General features: G+C 54.3%; 1 protein-coding gene across 5 annotated transcripts in view; it reads right to left on the bottom strand.

Moving 5' to 3' along the window:
- PRKAG2 (protein kinase AMP-activated non-catalytic subunit gamma 2) overlaps positions 1 to 18,020 on the bottom strand; it is a 278,412-nt gene that overhangs the window by 197,630 nt on the left and 62,762 nt on the right. Inside the window, exon 1 of one of the 5 annotated variants that reach the window (XM_047763905.1) lies at positions 4,177 to 4,212. The exons of the other annotated variants lie outside the window; for them this stretch is intronic. Within the exon in view, the coding sequence (XP_047619861.1) occupies positions 4,177 to 4,197 (21 nt within the window). The 5' untranslated portion in view covers positions 4,198 to 4,212. Of the gene's footprint in view, positions 1 to 4,176; positions 4,213 to 18,020 lie in introns of those variants that run through there. 5 annotated transcript variants of the gene reach the window in all.

Here is an 18,020-nt window from a genome sequence, read left to right as displayed (position 1 = left end):
GAACCTGACTAATATCCATGAAGTTATGGGTTTGATCCCTGGCCTCATTTGGTGGGTTAAGGATCTGGCGTTGCCACGAGCTGCAGCATAGGTCGCAGAGGTGGCTCAGATCTGGCATTGCTGTGGCTGTGGTGTCAGCCAGTAGCTCCAGCTCCAAATCGACCCCTAGTCTGGGAACTTCATATGCTGCCGGTGCGGCTGTAAAAAGGAAAAAAAAAATAAGCACCCTGCAGTACTTCAGAATGGGATTGTATTTGCAGAGAGGGTCTTGGGAGAGGCGTGTGGGTGGGCCCTCCAAAATGACTTCAGTCCGCTAGAACTGGTGTCCTGGTGAGAAGAGAGCAGGGCGCTGACAGGGGAAGACCTTACGAAGACACAGAGACAAGGCAGCATCTGTGAGCCAAGGATGGAGGTCTCAGAAGAAACTCACTCTGCCAACACCTTGACCTTGGACTCCCAGCCTCCGGCATTGTGAGGGAAAAAACATTTCCATTGTTTAAGCTGCCCAGTCTGTGATAGTTTGTTATGGCAGCCCTAGCAAACGAATACAATAGGGTTATAAATCTCTCCGAAACCCTGCTTTCAGTTCTTTTGGGGATATAAATGTGGAATTGCTGGACCAGAGAGTAATTCTATTTTTAATATTTTTTCTCTCTTTGTATGACTGCACCTGTACCATACGGAGGTTCCCAGGCCAGGGGCTGAATCGGAGCTGCAGCTGCCAACCTACGCCACAGCCACAGCCATGCAGGACCTGAGTTGCATCTGTGACCTACACCAACGCTTGCAGCAATACTGGAGCCTTAATCCACTGAGCAAGGCCCGGGATTGAACCTGCATCCTCACGCACACTAACCCACTGAGCCACAATGGGAACTCCAATTTTCAATATTTTGAAGGAACTAGCATCCTGTTTCCATAGCAACTGCCTCACTGTACATCCCAGTAGTGCATAAGGCTTCCAATTTCTCCACATCTTCACCAAGACTTGTTTTTTTCTTTTAGTTTTTGTTTTTACGGTAGTCATCCTAACGGGTGTGAGACGGTACCTCGCTGAGGTTTTGATCTGCGTTTCCCTAACGATCACTAGTGTTGAGCATCTTTTCACCTGCTTGTTGGCTGTTTATCTTCTCTGGAAAAATATCCATTCAAGAAGTCCTCTGCCCTTCTTTTTTTTTTTTTTTTTCTTTTTGGCAGCACCTGCAGCATATGGAAGCTCCAGGGCAGGGATCAAACCCAAGCCATAGCTGCCACCTATGCCACAGCTGCAGCAATGCTGGATCCGTAACCCTCTGTGCCAGGCCAGGGATTGAACCTGTGCCTCCACAGCAACCTGAGCTGCCAGAGACAATGCCAGATCTTAAACCGGCAACATCACAGCAAAAACTCCCTCTGAGTTCTTTTTTTAACCAGGTTATTTGTTGCTGAATTGCTAGGAATTCTTTATATAATCTGGATATTAACTTTTTATCAGGTATACAATTTGTAAATATGTTCCCCATTCTGTAGGTTGCCCTTTCACTCTGTTGATTGTGTCCTCTGGTGCACAGAAATTTTGAATTTGGATGTAGCCCAATTTACCTACTTCTACTCTGTTGCCTGTGTTTTGATGTCCTATCCGAGAAGTCATTGCCAAGTCTAATGTCATAAAGCTTTTCACTCATGTCTTCTTGAAGAGTTTTATAGTTGACTTCTTATATGTAAGTCTTTGACCCACTTTGAATTACAGCAGTTCCCCACTTATCAGTAGTTTTGCTTGCCAAGGTTTCAGTTACTTGTGGTCATCTGGGGTCCAAAAATATTTCATGGAAAATTCCAGAAATAAGCAATTCATAAGTTTTAAATTTCATGCCATTCTGAGTAACTTGATGAAATCTTGAGCCATCCCACTCTGGCCCACCTGGGACGTGACTCACCCCTTTGCCCAGCAGACCCATGCTGTATACATGCAGTCACTTAGCAGCCATCTCTGTTATCAGTTCAGCTGCTGCACGAGCACCGTGCTTGTGGTCAAGCCATTCTTATTTGACTTAATAATGGCCCCAAGTGCAAGAGGAGCAACGCCAGCAATTTGGATATTTCCTTACTGTGCCTACTTTATAAATGAGGCTTCATCATAGGTATGTATGTATAGGAAAAAGCAAAGTCTACAGAGGGGTTCAGTACTATCCACGGTTTTAGGCGTCCACTGGGGGTCTCGGAACACATCCCCCATAGATAAGGGGAACTACTGTAATTTTTGCCTCTGGTGTAATAAGGTAAGGACCCAACTTTATTCTTTCACGTGTCAATATCCAATTTCCCCAACACCATGCACTGAAAAGAGTATCTTTCTCTAGTGGAATAATCTTGGCACTTCTGTCAAAAATACATATGGCAGGATTCTTTCCATGCTTTTGGTCTCTATGTCTGTCTTTATGCCAGTACCACACTGTTTTGAGGACTATAGCTTTGTAATAGGTTTTTGTGGGTTTTCTTTTTTTCTTTCTTTCTTTTTTTCTTTTTTTTTTTTGGCCGAGCTGAGGCATGTGGAAGTTCCTGGGTCAGGGATTGAACAGGTGCCACAGCAGCCACCTGAGCCACTTCAGTGACCACACTGGATGCATAAGGCACATGGGACTCCTGTGGCTTTGTAAGACACTTTGAGATCAAGAAGTGTGAGACCTCTAACTTTGTTCTTCCCCACCCCCCAGAATGTTTTAGCTCCTCGAGGTCCTTTGTGAGGTCATACACATTTTAGGGTGGATTTTTCTATACCTGCACACAAACGAACAAACCAAAAACCAACGCCACTGGATTTTGATAGGGCTTTCCTTGACTTTGGAGATGACTTTGGGGAGCAGTGACGTTTTAACCACATTAAGTCCACAAATCCATGCACATGGGATGTCTCCCCCTTATGTGTGTCTTCTGCTTTTTTTTTTTTAGCAACGTTTTATAGTTGTCTGTGTACCTAACCCTTCTTTTAATCCATTCCACCCTTCCCACCCCTCTCCAGGTCTGTACCCTCCTTAGCCCAGCTCTTGGGGGTTTCCTAACTGTCCCCCAAGCCCCTCAACAGAGCTTATTTCAAGCTATCTGCAAACCTCTGCTTGAAGAGTGATCCCTAAAGCTGTGGCCTCATTATGCTGGCCCCTCCCCTGAGCACCCCCTCCCCCTGGATTCCACCATGGCCTTGGCAATGGCTCCCACACCTTGTGGACAGGCTGGCAAGCTCTTGCTTGTGCAGATCCCACACGCAGCCTCTCCGGGGTTGGTTGATTCCAGAGTCTCAGGCTGGCTGCACATTAGAATCACCTGGGTGGCTTGGGTCCCACTGCCAAGGTGAGCGGTCTGCTGTGCAGCGCAGGCGTCGCGGTGACTCAGCCGGCAGCCCTGGCGGAGAGCCCCCGGGTTCCCACGGGTGATCCTTGGGATGAGTCAGAGTCAGGAGCTGTGCAGGCTCCAGGCCAGGCCCCGTGGATGTGTCACTGTCTAAGGTTCTCTGCACCCCGTCTCCTTTCAGCGAGAGCCTGGGCAGACTCTATGGTTTTAAAACATGGCTCCGTGTCTGTGGACGCTTCGCTTGGAGGGTGTCTCCAACCTTCAAACATGTCAGGTCAAGGCCAACTGTCCAAGCCCCGCCCTGCCCCCTTCGCTTCGGCCCCTGCGGGACCGTGCCAGCCTCTGCACAGAGCTGGCTGCCACCTCTGAAGCTCCAGGTGCTTTCCTCCTGCTGGGCTGCGCTGCTCGTCCCACCCACCTGCCCCCAGCCCCGGTCCTGGCTCACAGGGTCCACTCCCACTGCCCTTCCAAGGCCAATTCAGATACTACCTCTGGCTGGGACCCACCCTCAGGCTGAATTAATTCTCTTATCTGTGCTCCCACAGGACCTCAGACCTACGTTCATTGCAGAACCAACTGTGCTGTATTAGGATCGCTTACCCGTCACTTTCTCTGATGGACTGTGAGCTGCTCAAGGGCGAGGGCAAGCATTTATCCCACCATTCTGTGCCTCGTGTTGGCCAGCGTGCAGTGGGGATGCAAATGCGTCTGAATTAACTCCTAGCCAAGGTACCCCTCACCCCAGCAGCTCGCGTGATGCGCGGTCTGCGCCGATGACTGGCCAGCGAACCAGCAGGTCCCGGGCGGCTGCAGGTCCCTGGGGAGGAGGAGGACCCAGGAGTGGGCGCTTACCTCCCGTCTTAACGAGCGCATTCCTCTCTGGTTTCAAATTATCGTGACCCTTTCACGTGTTCCACACAGCAGTTTCCACGCAAGAACGCCTTTTACGCGGACCCACTCGTTCCTCAAGGAACCATCCCCCTTTAGCGATGGAGGCCCCGTGTTTCAGTGACTCAGGCCAAGATGATCTTGGAAGAGCCGAGCCCAGAACAATAGTCTCACCGCTGGCCCAGGCCCCTCTGGGGCCCTGCGCCCGTCCTCCCCTGGGCGAGCCCGGTGCACGCAGTGTGTTTCGCTCCATCAGGCATCCCCGTAGCAAAGTCCCTTGGCACCCGTGTGGGCTTTGCTGGAAGGTCCCCCCACCCCGCATTCCACGATTCTAATCTGGCTGTCACCTCCCTGAGCTCACCAGGAAGCAGCATGCACCTTGGCGGCTGGGTGTGGGAAAGTCTCCAGGCAGCCGTGACCATGAGACTATCAGCAGGTGGAACGAGCCGGACGGGGCCTCCTATGTCGGCTGGCATTCCAGAAAGCCAGGCTCCTGGAGCTTGCCCTGCTGAAGCTTAAATGCCCACCAGAGCTTCGTGCTGCCCTCAGTGCTCTGAACACACCTCACCACCCCTGAATATCCCCTCCCCATCAGCAGGCCATCCACCTCCCCTGGGCGCTGGGTGGGCGCTTCCCTGGGCCACTTTGAGGTGCCAAGAGACAGCTTGGTCCCCTGGGACTGTCCTCAGATGCACGTGCTGCATATTAGACCCTGACCATGTGCCTGGAGATGAATGGCAGCGGCTCTGGGGAAAGCGCATTTCTAGGATTTGGGCTGATAAAGGCAGCTGTCGGGAAAGCAACAGGACAGAAGCGAAAGGCCCCAGGTTTGAGAACATTCCTGAGATGTCCGCTGACCTTACAGACAGCTCATTGAATCCCCTATCCCGGCCCCTCTTCAGACTTTCAGGTGAAAGCCAAAGAAAGAAGGTACCAGCTGCAGAGCTGGCATGAATTTGCCATGAGCGTGTCCTTCGAATTCCAGTTTGGTCCTCAGAGGAGCCCGTGCAATAGGAGAGGCACAGTCCCGGTCTATAGAGGAAGATGCTGAGGCTCAGAGAGGCAAAGCCACCTGCCCAAGGCCCAGACAGCCAGACGGCAGCAAGCAAGACCTAGAGCCCAAGTCCACCAGCTCCCAGCTCGGAGCTCTCCTGAGCCCTCCCGCCTCCTGGGGACGGCTCAGCTCCAGGGACAAGAAACAAGGCAGTATCAGAGGCTGTGAAGATAGAGGCCCCCTCCTTGGCAGAGTGAGATGCCAGGGGAGAAGGAAGGATGGAGGAGGGTTTGTCTGGTTCAACGGGTCACTCCCAAGGCCGCTGGCCATGCTTTCTAAGATCTGCTTCTTCTCTAGAGTAACCCAAGTTGATGCTGCATCATCCTTTGATGACACAAAGGACAGAAATGTATCAAGTACCCCCTCCCCAACATGCAAGCACGTCACATTTTGCATAGTTTGGGATCTTATGTATAGCTCCCCACTGCCCTGCCACTTCTCCCAACATTTCTCCACACTGCTTCTGACCAGCTGATGTTTCAGCCTCGATAGCAGGTGTGTATCGATCAGACACCGTTCTGCCCTTTCAGCATTTCTGACGCTTTGTCTTCCAAAGCGCCTTTGTTGATGCAGCTGGGCTACCCCAGAAAGCACCCTGACAAAAGTGCAAACGCAGGACAAACAGAAAGGCTGCCAATGTCAGGGGCCATGGCCAGCATCTGAGGGCCAGCTGGGGGTTTTAAATGTCAGGGTCACCCTGGAACATTCCTGTGCTGTTACCAGCGGTCTGCCTCCCACCGAGGAAGGAACACAGCAAGGACAGCCAGACTCCTCTCCTGCCGAGTGGCCCCGAGGCCACGGGCTCCAGGCGGCTGACCCAGGGCGCTGTCTGGGCATCGACTAGCCTGCACCCCTCGGGCACGTAGGAACGTGACCTGTTCCCAGAGACGGAGCCAGGAGGCTGGCTTCCAGCCCTGTTCTGTTGTTTACCATCTGGGGGTCGGAGGGGGATCTTGGGCAGGTCTGAACCCAGTTTCCCATCTGCCAAATGAGAGGGTTTAACTAGATAATTTCAGAAGACGCCTTTCCACGCACACCTTCTCTGTTCTTAGCTGAGCTAAAGAGCAGGTGGGGTCAGGAGTGCTTTAAAGGAGCCCCACCAGACAGAGAATTAAATGCTTCTTCCATCTTTGCGTATTTGTCATAAAAATACTGTTCTTCTCTCCAACGACCAAATACTCCTCGCGGCTGTCACAGCTCAGGGCAACTCTCCAGAAACATGGGCACCACCGACCGCGGGATGAGGCTGTGCCCTTTGCCTCTTTGCTGTGCCACAGAGATGTGGGCTGGGAGTCCCGTTGTGGCTCAGCGGGTTCCATGCTACCCGACTAGCATACATAAGGACGCGGGTTCGATCCCTGGCCCCACTCAGTGGGTTAAGGATCCGCATTGCCATGAGCTGTGGCGTAGGTCACAGATGCGGCTCGGATCTGGCGTTGCTGAGGCTGTGGTGTAGGCCAGCAGCTGGAGGTCTGATTGGACCCCTAGCCTGGGAACTTCCATATGCCACAGGTGTGGCCCTAAAAAGAGAGAAAGAGATGCTGGCTTGGGACCCAGAAGCATTCCTGGCTTTCTACCTTAACGTGGGTCTTGATCTGCTTCTCAAGTACCGACCCTCTAGCTTCTCAGTTGATTCTAAGGTTCCTGAATCTTCAGCACCTGCATGGTCAGAACCAACGCCAGGTTCATCCCATCGGATGTTTGCTGTGATCCTGAAAAGCCTTGAGTGGCGTCCTCAGAACCACGGGTACCCAGCTCCCAGCCTTCCTGTCCCCTCCACTCCCCTGCTGCCGTCACCAACACAGGGGGACTGCCAGTGCCACCTAACTTGGACTGCGCCTGCGCTGTTGGAATTGTGGCTTGAATTTTGCCTCCTGCAGCGAAGGTGGGAGGCACAAGTGAGGCATCTCCAGATGGACTGGCTTTTTTGCTCAATACCGGAAAACCACCAAACGGGCAATTCTTGGTGCCAACATGGGGGGGGGGGTGACCAGAGCCACGGTCAATTGGAGCCTTTGAGAACAGTCATGTTATATAACCACGCTCGGAAAAATAGGGAACCAACTCTGAATCATGGCAACGGGGGAGAGACAGGGGCCAGGTTAGGGGAAAAGCCCCAAGTGGCCTCTCGGGGAAGTTCCAGGATTCTTTATTTTCCATGAGGACATCATGGTCTGTGACTGCCGTCTGAGAGACGCCCTGATGTAAAAATGAAAAGAAAGCCACTATTTTTTGCTCGTGCACCCCCCCTCCTCGACCCCCTCCCCTCACCTGGTGGTCCTGGCTGATTCACGCGGCTGCCCCGGAGGCTCCCTCCCTGCCCTGTTTCCCCCCCGCCCTCCGGCCAGTGACCCTGGGCCTTTGTGCCCACGTGATGCCTACTGACCAATCGCAAGACAGAAAGTGCCTCAGCCCCCGCGGTGGGCAGGCCTTCCTCCCAAGAAAGAAGCCGTGGCTGCGCAAACGGCAGAAACCTGGCGGCCCAACCCTCCCTGGCTTTAAGGGAGCACCCTGCCCACTGCTGTGCCCAGTGCCTCACCCAGCGGCCTCTCCAGCGCCACAGCAGCCAAATAAACTCTTTTCTCAAACCCAAGCAGCTTCAGAATCCCTCGACTAGAGTGGGCAGGAGCCCCCTTCCGCCCCTCAGCTCCCCCTGAACTTGTGGTGTGTGGCAAGTGACTTCAGTTTCCAGGGGCCTCGGTTTCTCAACGTGTAAAATGAGCCGACAGTGCTCTCTGCGTCCCAGGGCAGTGTCGTGAAGACCGGATCAGACGACACAAAAAGAGGCCCTTCCCAAACTACAAGGGGACACCGCCTCACACCAGCCAGAGGGACCATCATCAAACAGTCTGCAAGTAACAAACGCTGGAGCGGGTGTGGACAAAAGGGGACCCTCCGACACCACTGGTGGGAAGGTACATTGGTGCCGCCCCTATGGAGAACGGTATGGAGGTGCCGTAAAAAACTGGTTATCATATGATCCAGCCATCCCACTCCTGGGCATATATCTGGAGAAGATAAGAACTCTACTTTGAAAAGATACGTGCACCCCAGTGTTTATAGCAGCACTGTTTACAACAGCCAAGACATGGAAAAAACCCTAAATGTCCACCAACAGATGAATGGATGAAGAAGATGTGGTACATCTACACAATGGAATATTACTCAGCCGTAAAAAAGAGTGAAATAATGCCATTTGCAGCAATATGGATGGACCTAGAGACGATCATACTAAGGCAGACAGAGAAAGACAAATATCATATGATATCACTTATATGTGGACTCTTGGATGATACAAGTGAACTTCTTTACAAAACAGAAGCAGACTCACAGGCAGAAAATCAACTTATGGTTACAAAGGGGAAAGGGGCAGGGAGGGATACATTAGGACTTTGAGATTAAGAGATACACACCACTATATATAAATAGATGAACAAGGACCTACTTGTAATAACCTATAATGGAAAAGAATCTGAAAAAAACAGATAGACAGATACAGATATAGAGATAGCCCAATCACTTTGCTGTATACCTGAAACATTGTAAATCAACTCTACTTCAATTTTTTTAAAAAGGTTAAAAGAAAAAAAAAGGCGAGCCCCTAGTGCGAGCCCTCATGCGGAACTGGGCCTCATGAGGTCCACTGACCAAGGGTGCACTCCAGCCTTACCAGTCAAGGCTGGGACGAGGCCAAGGGCATCACCCGGGGCAACCATCCACCTGGGAGGCCAGGGCAGTCGCTCACGCTCCACCTGGGCCTGAAACCAGGTGAAGGGTTTCTGCAAAGACGCCAGCCGCCCCTCCTATAATTAGAGAGCTGTCTTTATCCTTTTCCCAAGCAGGAGACAGGCCGATTAACAACCGGTGCCCGGCACCTCTAAAGCGGGCTGCCACAGCACAGGCTGCCCACAGAGGCTCCCTCTTGTTGGAAGGCTGTGGGGCCAAGCCCTGCCTTGAGGGCAGCCTCTGCTTGACCGGAGATAAATGGAAGCTGGGATGGTCCCCATGGCTTCCTGGCTCCACAGCTGAGGACCCTGGGCAGAGGGGAACATGGACTTGGGCTGTAGGACGCCTGCACGCCTCAGTCCACGTTTCCAGGGCCCTCTTTCCAGGCCCCCAAAGTGACCTCTTAAAGGCACATGTCCCCAGCCAGGTCCAGTCCAGCCACTGCTAACCCCCAAGGGTTAGGCTCCAGCTTCTCGGCTTCTTCCAGCCCTTTGAGTTCCTCCGGGGTGGGGGGGCGAGGGGCGGGTTGGGTGGAGCTGCAGGGGGTCTGGGTCAGCTCTTGGTCAGCACGGAGGGAGGCAAGTGCCGGGGGGGGGGGGCCCAGGAGACACAGGTGAGGAGCCAAGGTGCCTGGCTGGCTGCAGCCGCCCAGAGCCCCCCCACCCGCAGGTGCCTTCCCTGCTCCATCAGCAAATACGGCCTGGGTTGCAGGTGCTGCTTCAATCCAGAACAACCCCAGACTCCACAGGTGGTATTTTCGGCCCGGGCCAGGGGTCGGAGGAGGATGGTGTTACAGAGAGAGAGCTTTGTGCTCGGATGTCCAAGTCCCATCACAGAGCCTGTGATGCTTAATTGCATGGGTCAACCTGGCCGGACCACGGCACCCAGGGGTGTACTCCGCACGAATCTAGATGCTGCCGTGAAGGTATCTGTAGGTGAGGTCCGCATCCATACTCAGCTGAGTTTACGGGGAAGGAGTCTGCCCTCCGTGATGTGACCGGGCTTCATCCAGTCAGCGGAAGGCCTCAGAGCAGAAACTGAGGTTTCCCAAAGAAGAAAAAATTCAGCCTCGAGATCTCAGCATCATTTCCTGCCCGAGTTTCCACCTGCTGGCCTCGCCCCGTAGATTCAGAACTTGCCAGCTCGCATGAATGCCCAAGCCCATTCCCTAGAATAAACCCCTAAATATGTACTATTATTTTAACACTATAGTTATATTTGTAATACAAAATAACATTGATTAATATAATATTGAGATATATAATATACAATATAAATTAATATACAATGTAATGTATACAATTGATACTATTCATTAACATTCATATTAAGTAGGCACTGTATATATTTCATACATGTCATGATAGGAGTTCCCGTCGTGGCTCAATCGTTAGCAAACCTGACTAGTATCCAGGAGGATGCGGGTTCGATCCCTGACTTTGCTCAGTGGGTTAAGGATCCAGCGTTGCCGTGAGTTGTGGTGTCCATAGACATGGCTTGGATCCTGTGTTGCTGTGCCTATGGTGTAGGCCCACAGCTTCGGCTCCAATTCGACCCCTAGCCTGGGAACCTCCATATGCCACGGGTATGCCCCCCCCCAAAAAAGACTAAAAAAAAATATATGTGATGATATATATTAAAGATACATACAACGCATGTGTGTACGTTAAGGACATATGTGTACAGGACGTATATACACATACGTAGGATGTGCTTCTCAATCCCCTCGTGGTTCTGTCTCTGGAGGCCTGGCTGATACAGAAAGTGAGACTCCCTCACCCCCGCCTGAGCTGGGGGCCCTTGATCTTGGGCGAGAGTCCAAGACACTCAGCCGCCCTGGCAGGGTGAGCAGGGCCCACTCGGCCGGCAGGGGGTCTCTGTGCACACGGAGCCCTCAGTTAGGGGCCTCGAAATCCCCAAAGGAAATAGCTGGACGACAGGAAAAGATGGACGTGACGAGGTCTCCTCTCCCGCAGGTTGAGTGAAAAACAGGAAGAGCCCCCAAAGGCCTGTCGGGCTGTTCTGGAAGCAGACGGACAGTATGTGGAGGAGAGGAGGCTGGAGACCTCCCAGATGACATGACGGCGTCACCTGTGGCACGACGGGAAAGGCTCCAGTGTCGCTTGCTGGGTAAGTGGGGTGACTCTCGGCCAGGCTGCCACCATGCGTGCGGTGCCTCGGGGCCTCCCCTTCCACCCCCGACAGCTGACAGCCAGAACCACGGTCTGCACGCCCAGGGGCGCCAGAGACGCCGCAGGACCCCACCAGGAGTCCTTCCCCAAACAAAACCGACACCCCCAAGGTGCTGGGAAGCTCCTTCACACCCAGGCGTGTGTGACTGATGACAGCCCAGGACCCAGGCAGCACCAAGACCCTGTGACTGGGGAAGGCTGTTCCAAGGGGAGCTCTCGCGCCCCTGGGGCCTTCGGAAGGCAAGGACCGACGGGGAGGGGCCACCCTCCTGAGTTTCTAGGGCTGTTCTCAGCCCTGGCATTCCCTGATTGCGCCAAGACCCACCTCAAGACGGGGTCTGCAGAGACCAGCACTGCGTTTCTGGAGAGGGTTTATTTACCCACAAAAAAAATGCCAGGCCACCGACCCAGACCGAGGCACCCTCTGTGCGGGCCACCCACGGCCCGGCCAGCCAGTGACTCTGGCCATCGGGCCTCCCACCTGTTAAGTCATCCCCACGAGGGAAAAAAGCAACCATGCGGGAAGGTGGAGAGGTGGCGGGATCATCCGTCCCCCAGAACCAAATGGCCCCCACATCCATCTCCCCACCTGCCTGCTTAGGCCTCCATGGGCAGCGGTGACACCACAGGGAAAAATCACACAGTTCTGATCGCTGTTTCAAGACACGCTGCAGGAGGGACAACTCGAAGGAGAATAAAAGTGGGCACCTGGAGCACGTGTTTATAAGGTCACAGTGCCGCTGGTGGCCCCGAGGCACGCTCTCCTCCGTGCAGGGGCTCTTAGGCAAGAGTAGGGCTCGAGGCCCAGTTTCTGCTCTCAGCCACCTGCCTGAGGTGGTGCTGGGACTTGGCCTGGGAGCTGAAGTCCACCCAGTTTTCAGCTCAGAATCGTCAGGCTTCCCAATGTCCATATTTCCTTTTTTTTTTTTTTTTGCCTCTTCTAGGGCCGCTCCCGCAGCATGTGGAGGTTCCCAGGCAAGGGGTCTAATCGGAGCTGTAGCTGCCGGCCTACACCAGAGCCACAGCAACATGGGATCCCAGCTATGTCTGCAACCTACACCACAGCTCATAGCAACACCAGATCCTTAACCCACTGAGCAAGACCAGGGATCGAACCCGCAACCTCATGGTCCCTAGTCGGATTCGTTAACCACTGAGCCATGATGGGAACTCCTACAATGTCCATATTTCTAAAACCATTTATCCAAAGGTTCTTCCTATACACTTTCTACAGGTGCCCAAGGATTCTTCCATCCCTACCTGTGTGTCACCACCTGCCCCGTGACCACACGTTATAGACAGAAAAATAGAGAGTTCATGGGAAGCAGCAAACCCCATGGACTTAAAAAGAAGGCAAAGGCTTCCTGCACTAAGTAGGCACGAGGAAGAGAGTGGCTTTGCTGGTTTCATTGTTCACTCTCACCTTCATCCTGGGCTGAACCAGCTGTTCCAGAAGCATCTGGGCACAGTTGTCTAACTAAGAGTCCCAGCCCATCCATGGATGAGGTCGAGTGAATGCATTATACAACCACCAAAATATAAATTAGAATAAAATAAGGATGCATCTCATTGTTTCCTAAAATTTTTATTTCGCGCATTCACACGCATGAACACTGAGTAAAATGTCTATCTTACTGCCCTGCGGACAAAACAGTCTGAACGACTGCGCACTGAATGAGCTTCGAAGCAGTGCAGGTGGACTTCAGAGAGGGGCTGACCCCGTCCTTCTGGATGTCACGAGAGCGGACCGGGCGGGGCGCCCCCTGTCTTCCTCTGTCCTGGCTGAGGCCCTCCCGCCTCTCTTCGTACTTTGTGCCCAGGAATAGGCACAAAGAAAAGAGACAGAAAATCACATCTCCTCACCATCACAGGAGGTAGGCACCTCCTTACCCCCTTTCACCTGACCCCATCCGTCCCCTCCTGGCCCTCTGAGCAGCGGGCACTGCTGCTCTGACCCACTGTGGATCCTGCCAACCCAGCAGCCCTGGGCCACCCCAGCCCCAGCACAGCAGTTAGAGCCCTGGGGGCCACCGCCCACCCAGACCCCTTCAGAGTGGGATCTGTTGTCACCTGTGCCCCCCATCCCAGGCCTGTGGCAGATCCCCCCGGTCTCCTGATGTCTAAACCAGGGAAATAACGCAGGCATGGGCTGTTGCTATTGGAAAAGGTCAGAAATCTTCCAAAATCCACATGGTAGAGTCATGACCCAGCCAGAACCAAATCCCTGGCCTTGCTACTTCTAGCCAAGTTTTGTTTCCATCACACCATGCTGACTCTGCCTGTCTCACCTATGGTTCCACTAAATGAGATGACGGCGCCTGCCCTGCAGGGTCACCATGCATATGGAGCCCCTAGCACAGCCCACACAGGAAGCGGCAGGTGTGATTATTATACAAGACCATCCTCTGAGTTCCTTTTTCCGTTCTTTTTTTTTGGGGGGGGGGCGGTCTTCTTTTGGCCCCAACCCTCGGCATACGGAAGTTTCTGGGCCAGGGGTCAAATCAGAGCTGCAGCTGCCAGCCTACACCACAGCTACAGCAATGCTGGATCCGAGCTGCATCTGTGATCTACACCACAGCTTGTGGCAATGCCAGATCCTTAACCCACTGAGCGAGCAAGGCCAGGACTCGAACCCATATCCTCACGGACACTATGTCAGGTTCTTAACCCACTGAGCCACAATGGGAACTCCATAAGTTCTGTGGGCATCTTTGCATCCAGCCACAAAGCTCCTGTTTCTAGTTGCCCTCTGTCATCCGCTGGCTTTGTGTGAATCTGTTACTTTCTGGGATTCCTCCACGCTGTGGTCATGGCTACTGGGGTGAGCAGCTGCTCTAAGAACTTTCAGGAACCACAAAAACCTCAATGTCTTCCTGCTGTTGAAGGCTGGCGAGCACTCTGCATAAAAGGGCTCTAGGAGTTCCCTCTGTGGCTCAGCCGGTTAAGAATTCAACTAGTATCCATGAGGATGTGGGTTCAATCCCTGGCTTTGCTCAGTAGATTAAAGGATCTGGTGTTGCCGTGAGCTGCAGTGTAGGTCACAGACACGGCTCTCAGATCCGGGGTTGCTGTGGCTGTGGTGTAGGCTGGCGGCTGTAGCTCCAATTTGGCCCCTAACCTGGGAACTTCCATATACCACGGGTGTGGCCCTAAAAAGACAAAAGGGGGTGCTGCAGGTGCTGCCCATCAAAGCCTCACACAGCAGGTACGTGGAGACCAGTAGCTCCAGGAGACGGTACCTCCCCACTTCGCCCCCTTCCAGGGCAGGGCCTGCTGCTGGGCATGTCAGGCACACGCTGGCCACATGCCGGGCAGCCTTGGGTGGGAAATCCGAGTTCTCACGTGGAACGGGTGTGCTGAGGGCACCTGGTGTCCTCCGTCAGAGCCCAGTGGCCACAGAGGGTTCCAGGGACCCCATCTTGGGCCAGAGTCCCCCACAGGACAACTTAATAATGACACTTGAAACGGCCAAGTGTCTGGCTCTTTTGAAAAATTTACTTTTTGGTCCTTGATACTAATTTGGCTCCTGTCGTTAATCACACCGCCCCCTGGTGGCCACACCCTGGGGTCAGGCCCAGAGCTGGTGGGACAAATACCCCTCAGCTGCGGCTGCCCTGCTGGGCGAGGGAGGGAGGAGCAGGCAGAGCAGCAGGAAGTTTGGGGGCCGTGAAACGGCTCTGATACGGAACTGGTGGGTAGACGTCACTACGCATTTGTCAAAACGCGCCTCATGTGCACGACCAAGAGCAAACCCAATGCCTGTTAGTTAATAATAACGCGGCAATCAAGGCTCATGGACTGTAACAAAGGCGCCACGCTCATCGCTCATCGCAGGGGATGCTGGCGGGGAGGGGAGGGCGGCACATGGGAGCGCCCTGCACTTTCTCAATTGTCCTGTAAACCCAACACTGCTCCCCCACAGGTCGATGCCTGTTTTTGGAAGAGTAACCGCAGCAAACAGGTCGGCCAACCACCCACCACACTGGGCCTTGACGACCACCTCCTGTGGCTCCCACGGGAGCGAGAAGGGGCCGGCAATCCGCTGAGGGGCTGCCTGGTCCGTGGAGGGGCAGGAGCGCGAGTGGTCACTTCATCGCATCCATGGCTCTGAGTCCTGCACAGATGCAGGAGAGCGGGTCCACGCCTGGACTCAGGGCTCTGAGGCCGAGGGCGTGAACGCACTGGGGTTAGGCAGCAAGAGGGCCCAGGAGGAAGGTCTGCAAACCCGGTCCCCTCTCTCAGGCCAAGCCGGCCAGTGTGGACCCTGCAGCGAGGGCTCAGGCCTTCGTGTTCCAAATGGAAGCAGGTGGCAGCTGGAGTCGTCACCAGGCAGCCTTGGCATGTCTGGCCGGAGGGGACAAACCCCAGGGCCCAGCGGGCACAGGGTAACTCGTGGTTCCTGGTCGGGGACTCAGGGCCACAAACCACAGCGCTAAGGAATCCAAGCAAGGAATTTGCTAGGTTTTTTGTTTTTGTTGCCAACGAACCCATTCTAGTCAAGGGGGTGGGGGGGGGGGCTCTTATATAAGGAGGGGCGGGAAGAAAAATGCTGGATGTGAGGCCAAAGTCACCAGAAGAGCAGAAACTTCTAGATCAGCTGCCACCACAGCAGGGAGTCAGGTACAAAACACAGGGGTTGTTTGTAGCTTTGCTTTTTTCAAAGGAGGGAAAAAAAGCCTGCTGCTCTCATCCCAGGAACTGGGTGAAAGCCGTCATCTCTGAGGAAGCCCTGGTCCCTGGGGCGTCCTCATGGGCACGGTGTGTCCCCAGGCCACCTGTGCCTCCTTTAGGGCCGGGATCGGGCTGGAAGGAAACAGTGCCCTGAGCGTGTCCTCACCATTTCCACCCGCTCCGGGCTAGACTGGTTTGGGACCCTTATTTCTCACTGAAAAAGCTCAGAGGATCCCGAGTCAGGTCCTATGAACGCGCTCCTGGGGATTGGCTGTCCCCCGGCGTCACCAGCCCTTTCGTTTTCACTCTCGGTCACTAGGTCCTGGAAGCCTCTGCCCTTCATGCCTACAAGGCCTTGGGGACACTCCCTCTGCTTGCGAAACACGGGCCCAAGCCCCAGGTCCCTGTGCCCAAAGCGAGTGGACGCTGACCTTCCGGGGTTGTCACGGGGAAGCGATCTCAGCCGACCTCCGCCACCAGCCCGTCCCTGGTCCCTGGGGAGGCCCACGAGGAAGGAAAGGAACTCCCACAGGCCGAGGGGGACCTGGAGCTGCAGGCGGGGCGGGGGCTCCCAGAGCTCCCCCTTCGGCTTTGCACACGGCCCTGTTTCCAGGTTCTGAGGACACGAAGATCACGTGGGCGGGTCCTCTCTTGCCTGCATCCCAGCCCAGAGCAAACAGCGGCACTGGGCAGGGACCTCGTTGGCTGAAACCTGTGGTTCCTCCTGCCTGTGGGAGAAGGTGCAGCTCTCCTTGCCGGCGTCCAGGGCACCCAGGCCACAGTCCAGCCTTACCTCTGCTTCCTCCTGCTTCACTGTGCTGCCTGCAATGGCCCAGGGACACCTCTATCCTTCCCCACCTCTGGGGACTCATGCCTCCAAGCTCAAGGTCACTACACACAGCTCATCTTAAAAGCCGTCAGAAAGCCAGACCTCCTTACCGGCATCAGAAATACCTTGATGGAGTGTGACTGTAAGCCAGTGGTTCTCACATGGGCGTGCAAGGACTCCTGGCTGGGGCGAGCAGGTTGGCCTGGCTCCCCTGTGGTTCGAGAGGCACCAGTGGCACCAGGCTCGCTGTCCGGCTGGGCTGACCTGCCCTTCTTCTCCTACTGCTCATCTCCTCCTCAGCCTTCAGAACAAGCCCAGGACTCACAGACGCTCAAAGGCTTTTTGTCGAGTCCCCTAGAAACGCCCTCTGACCCCACTGCACTCACAATCAGCCCACTCAAGCACTGTCTCCTCGTGTTTACGTATAGGCTTCGTCGAAGTTGTGAACACTCTGGGGGCTGGAGGCTAGGTCATCTGACTCATTTTTTGTGTGTGGATAAAAAAATAAACTCCTGGGATTCAAAAGTCAAAACAAATAGGAGTTCCCGCTGTGGCACAGTGACTATAGCAGCTTGGGGTCGCCCTAGAGGCACAGGTTTAATCCCTGGCCCAGCCTGGCGGGACAAAGGATGTGGCACTGCCACAGCTGCGGCAGAGGTCGCAGCTGAGACTCGGGTTCTGTCCCTGACTCAGGAACGTCCAGAGGGCATGGGTGCGGCCATCAAAAGAAAAGCAAAAAAAGTGGTGCACGATTGCAAAGTCGGGCTCTTCCACCTGCGTCCCCATCCATGCCATGCCCTCCAAGGAACCACTTTTACTTGCAGATGGAGTTGGAGCCTCTTCATGCAAGTTTATACATCAAGCCTTGCCCCGCTTTCTAATACGAAGGGCTGCCGGTTATATGTTCTGCTCCACACGTTGTCCATCACTTCATATGCCCAAGAGATCTTCCCTCCTTCCTCCCTCCCTCCCCCCCTTTCCTCTTTTTAGGGTTGCACCCACAGCATATGGAAGTTTCCAGGCTAGGGGTCCAATCAGAGCGGAGGCTGCCAGCCTACCCCACAGCCACAGCCACGCAGGATCTGAGCCGCATCTGCGACCTACACCACAGTTCACAGCAACCCCGGATCCTTAACCCACTGAGCAAGGCCAGGGATCGAACCTGTGTCCTCATGGATTCTACTTGGGTTCATAACCCCTGAGCCACAACGGGGACTCCCAAGAGATCTTGCAATGTCAGCACAGGGGTTTTGGGGGGTCATCTGCAGGGAACACTCTAGTTTCCCCAGCCCCCGTCAACGGCACGGCCCGATGCGGTGAGAACTCATCCACCCTG

Source organism: Phacochoerus africanus, chromosome 16 (assembly GCF_016906955.1).
Source record: "Phacochoerus africanus isolate WHEZ1 chromosome 16, ROS_Pafr_v1, whole genome shotgun sequence".
In the NCBI taxonomy this organism is placed as follows: domain Eukaryota; kingdom Metazoa; phylum Chordata; class Mammalia; order Artiodactyla; family Suidae; genus Phacochoerus; species Phacochoerus africanus.
This window is presented reverse-complemented; position numbering and strand designations above follow the sequence as displayed.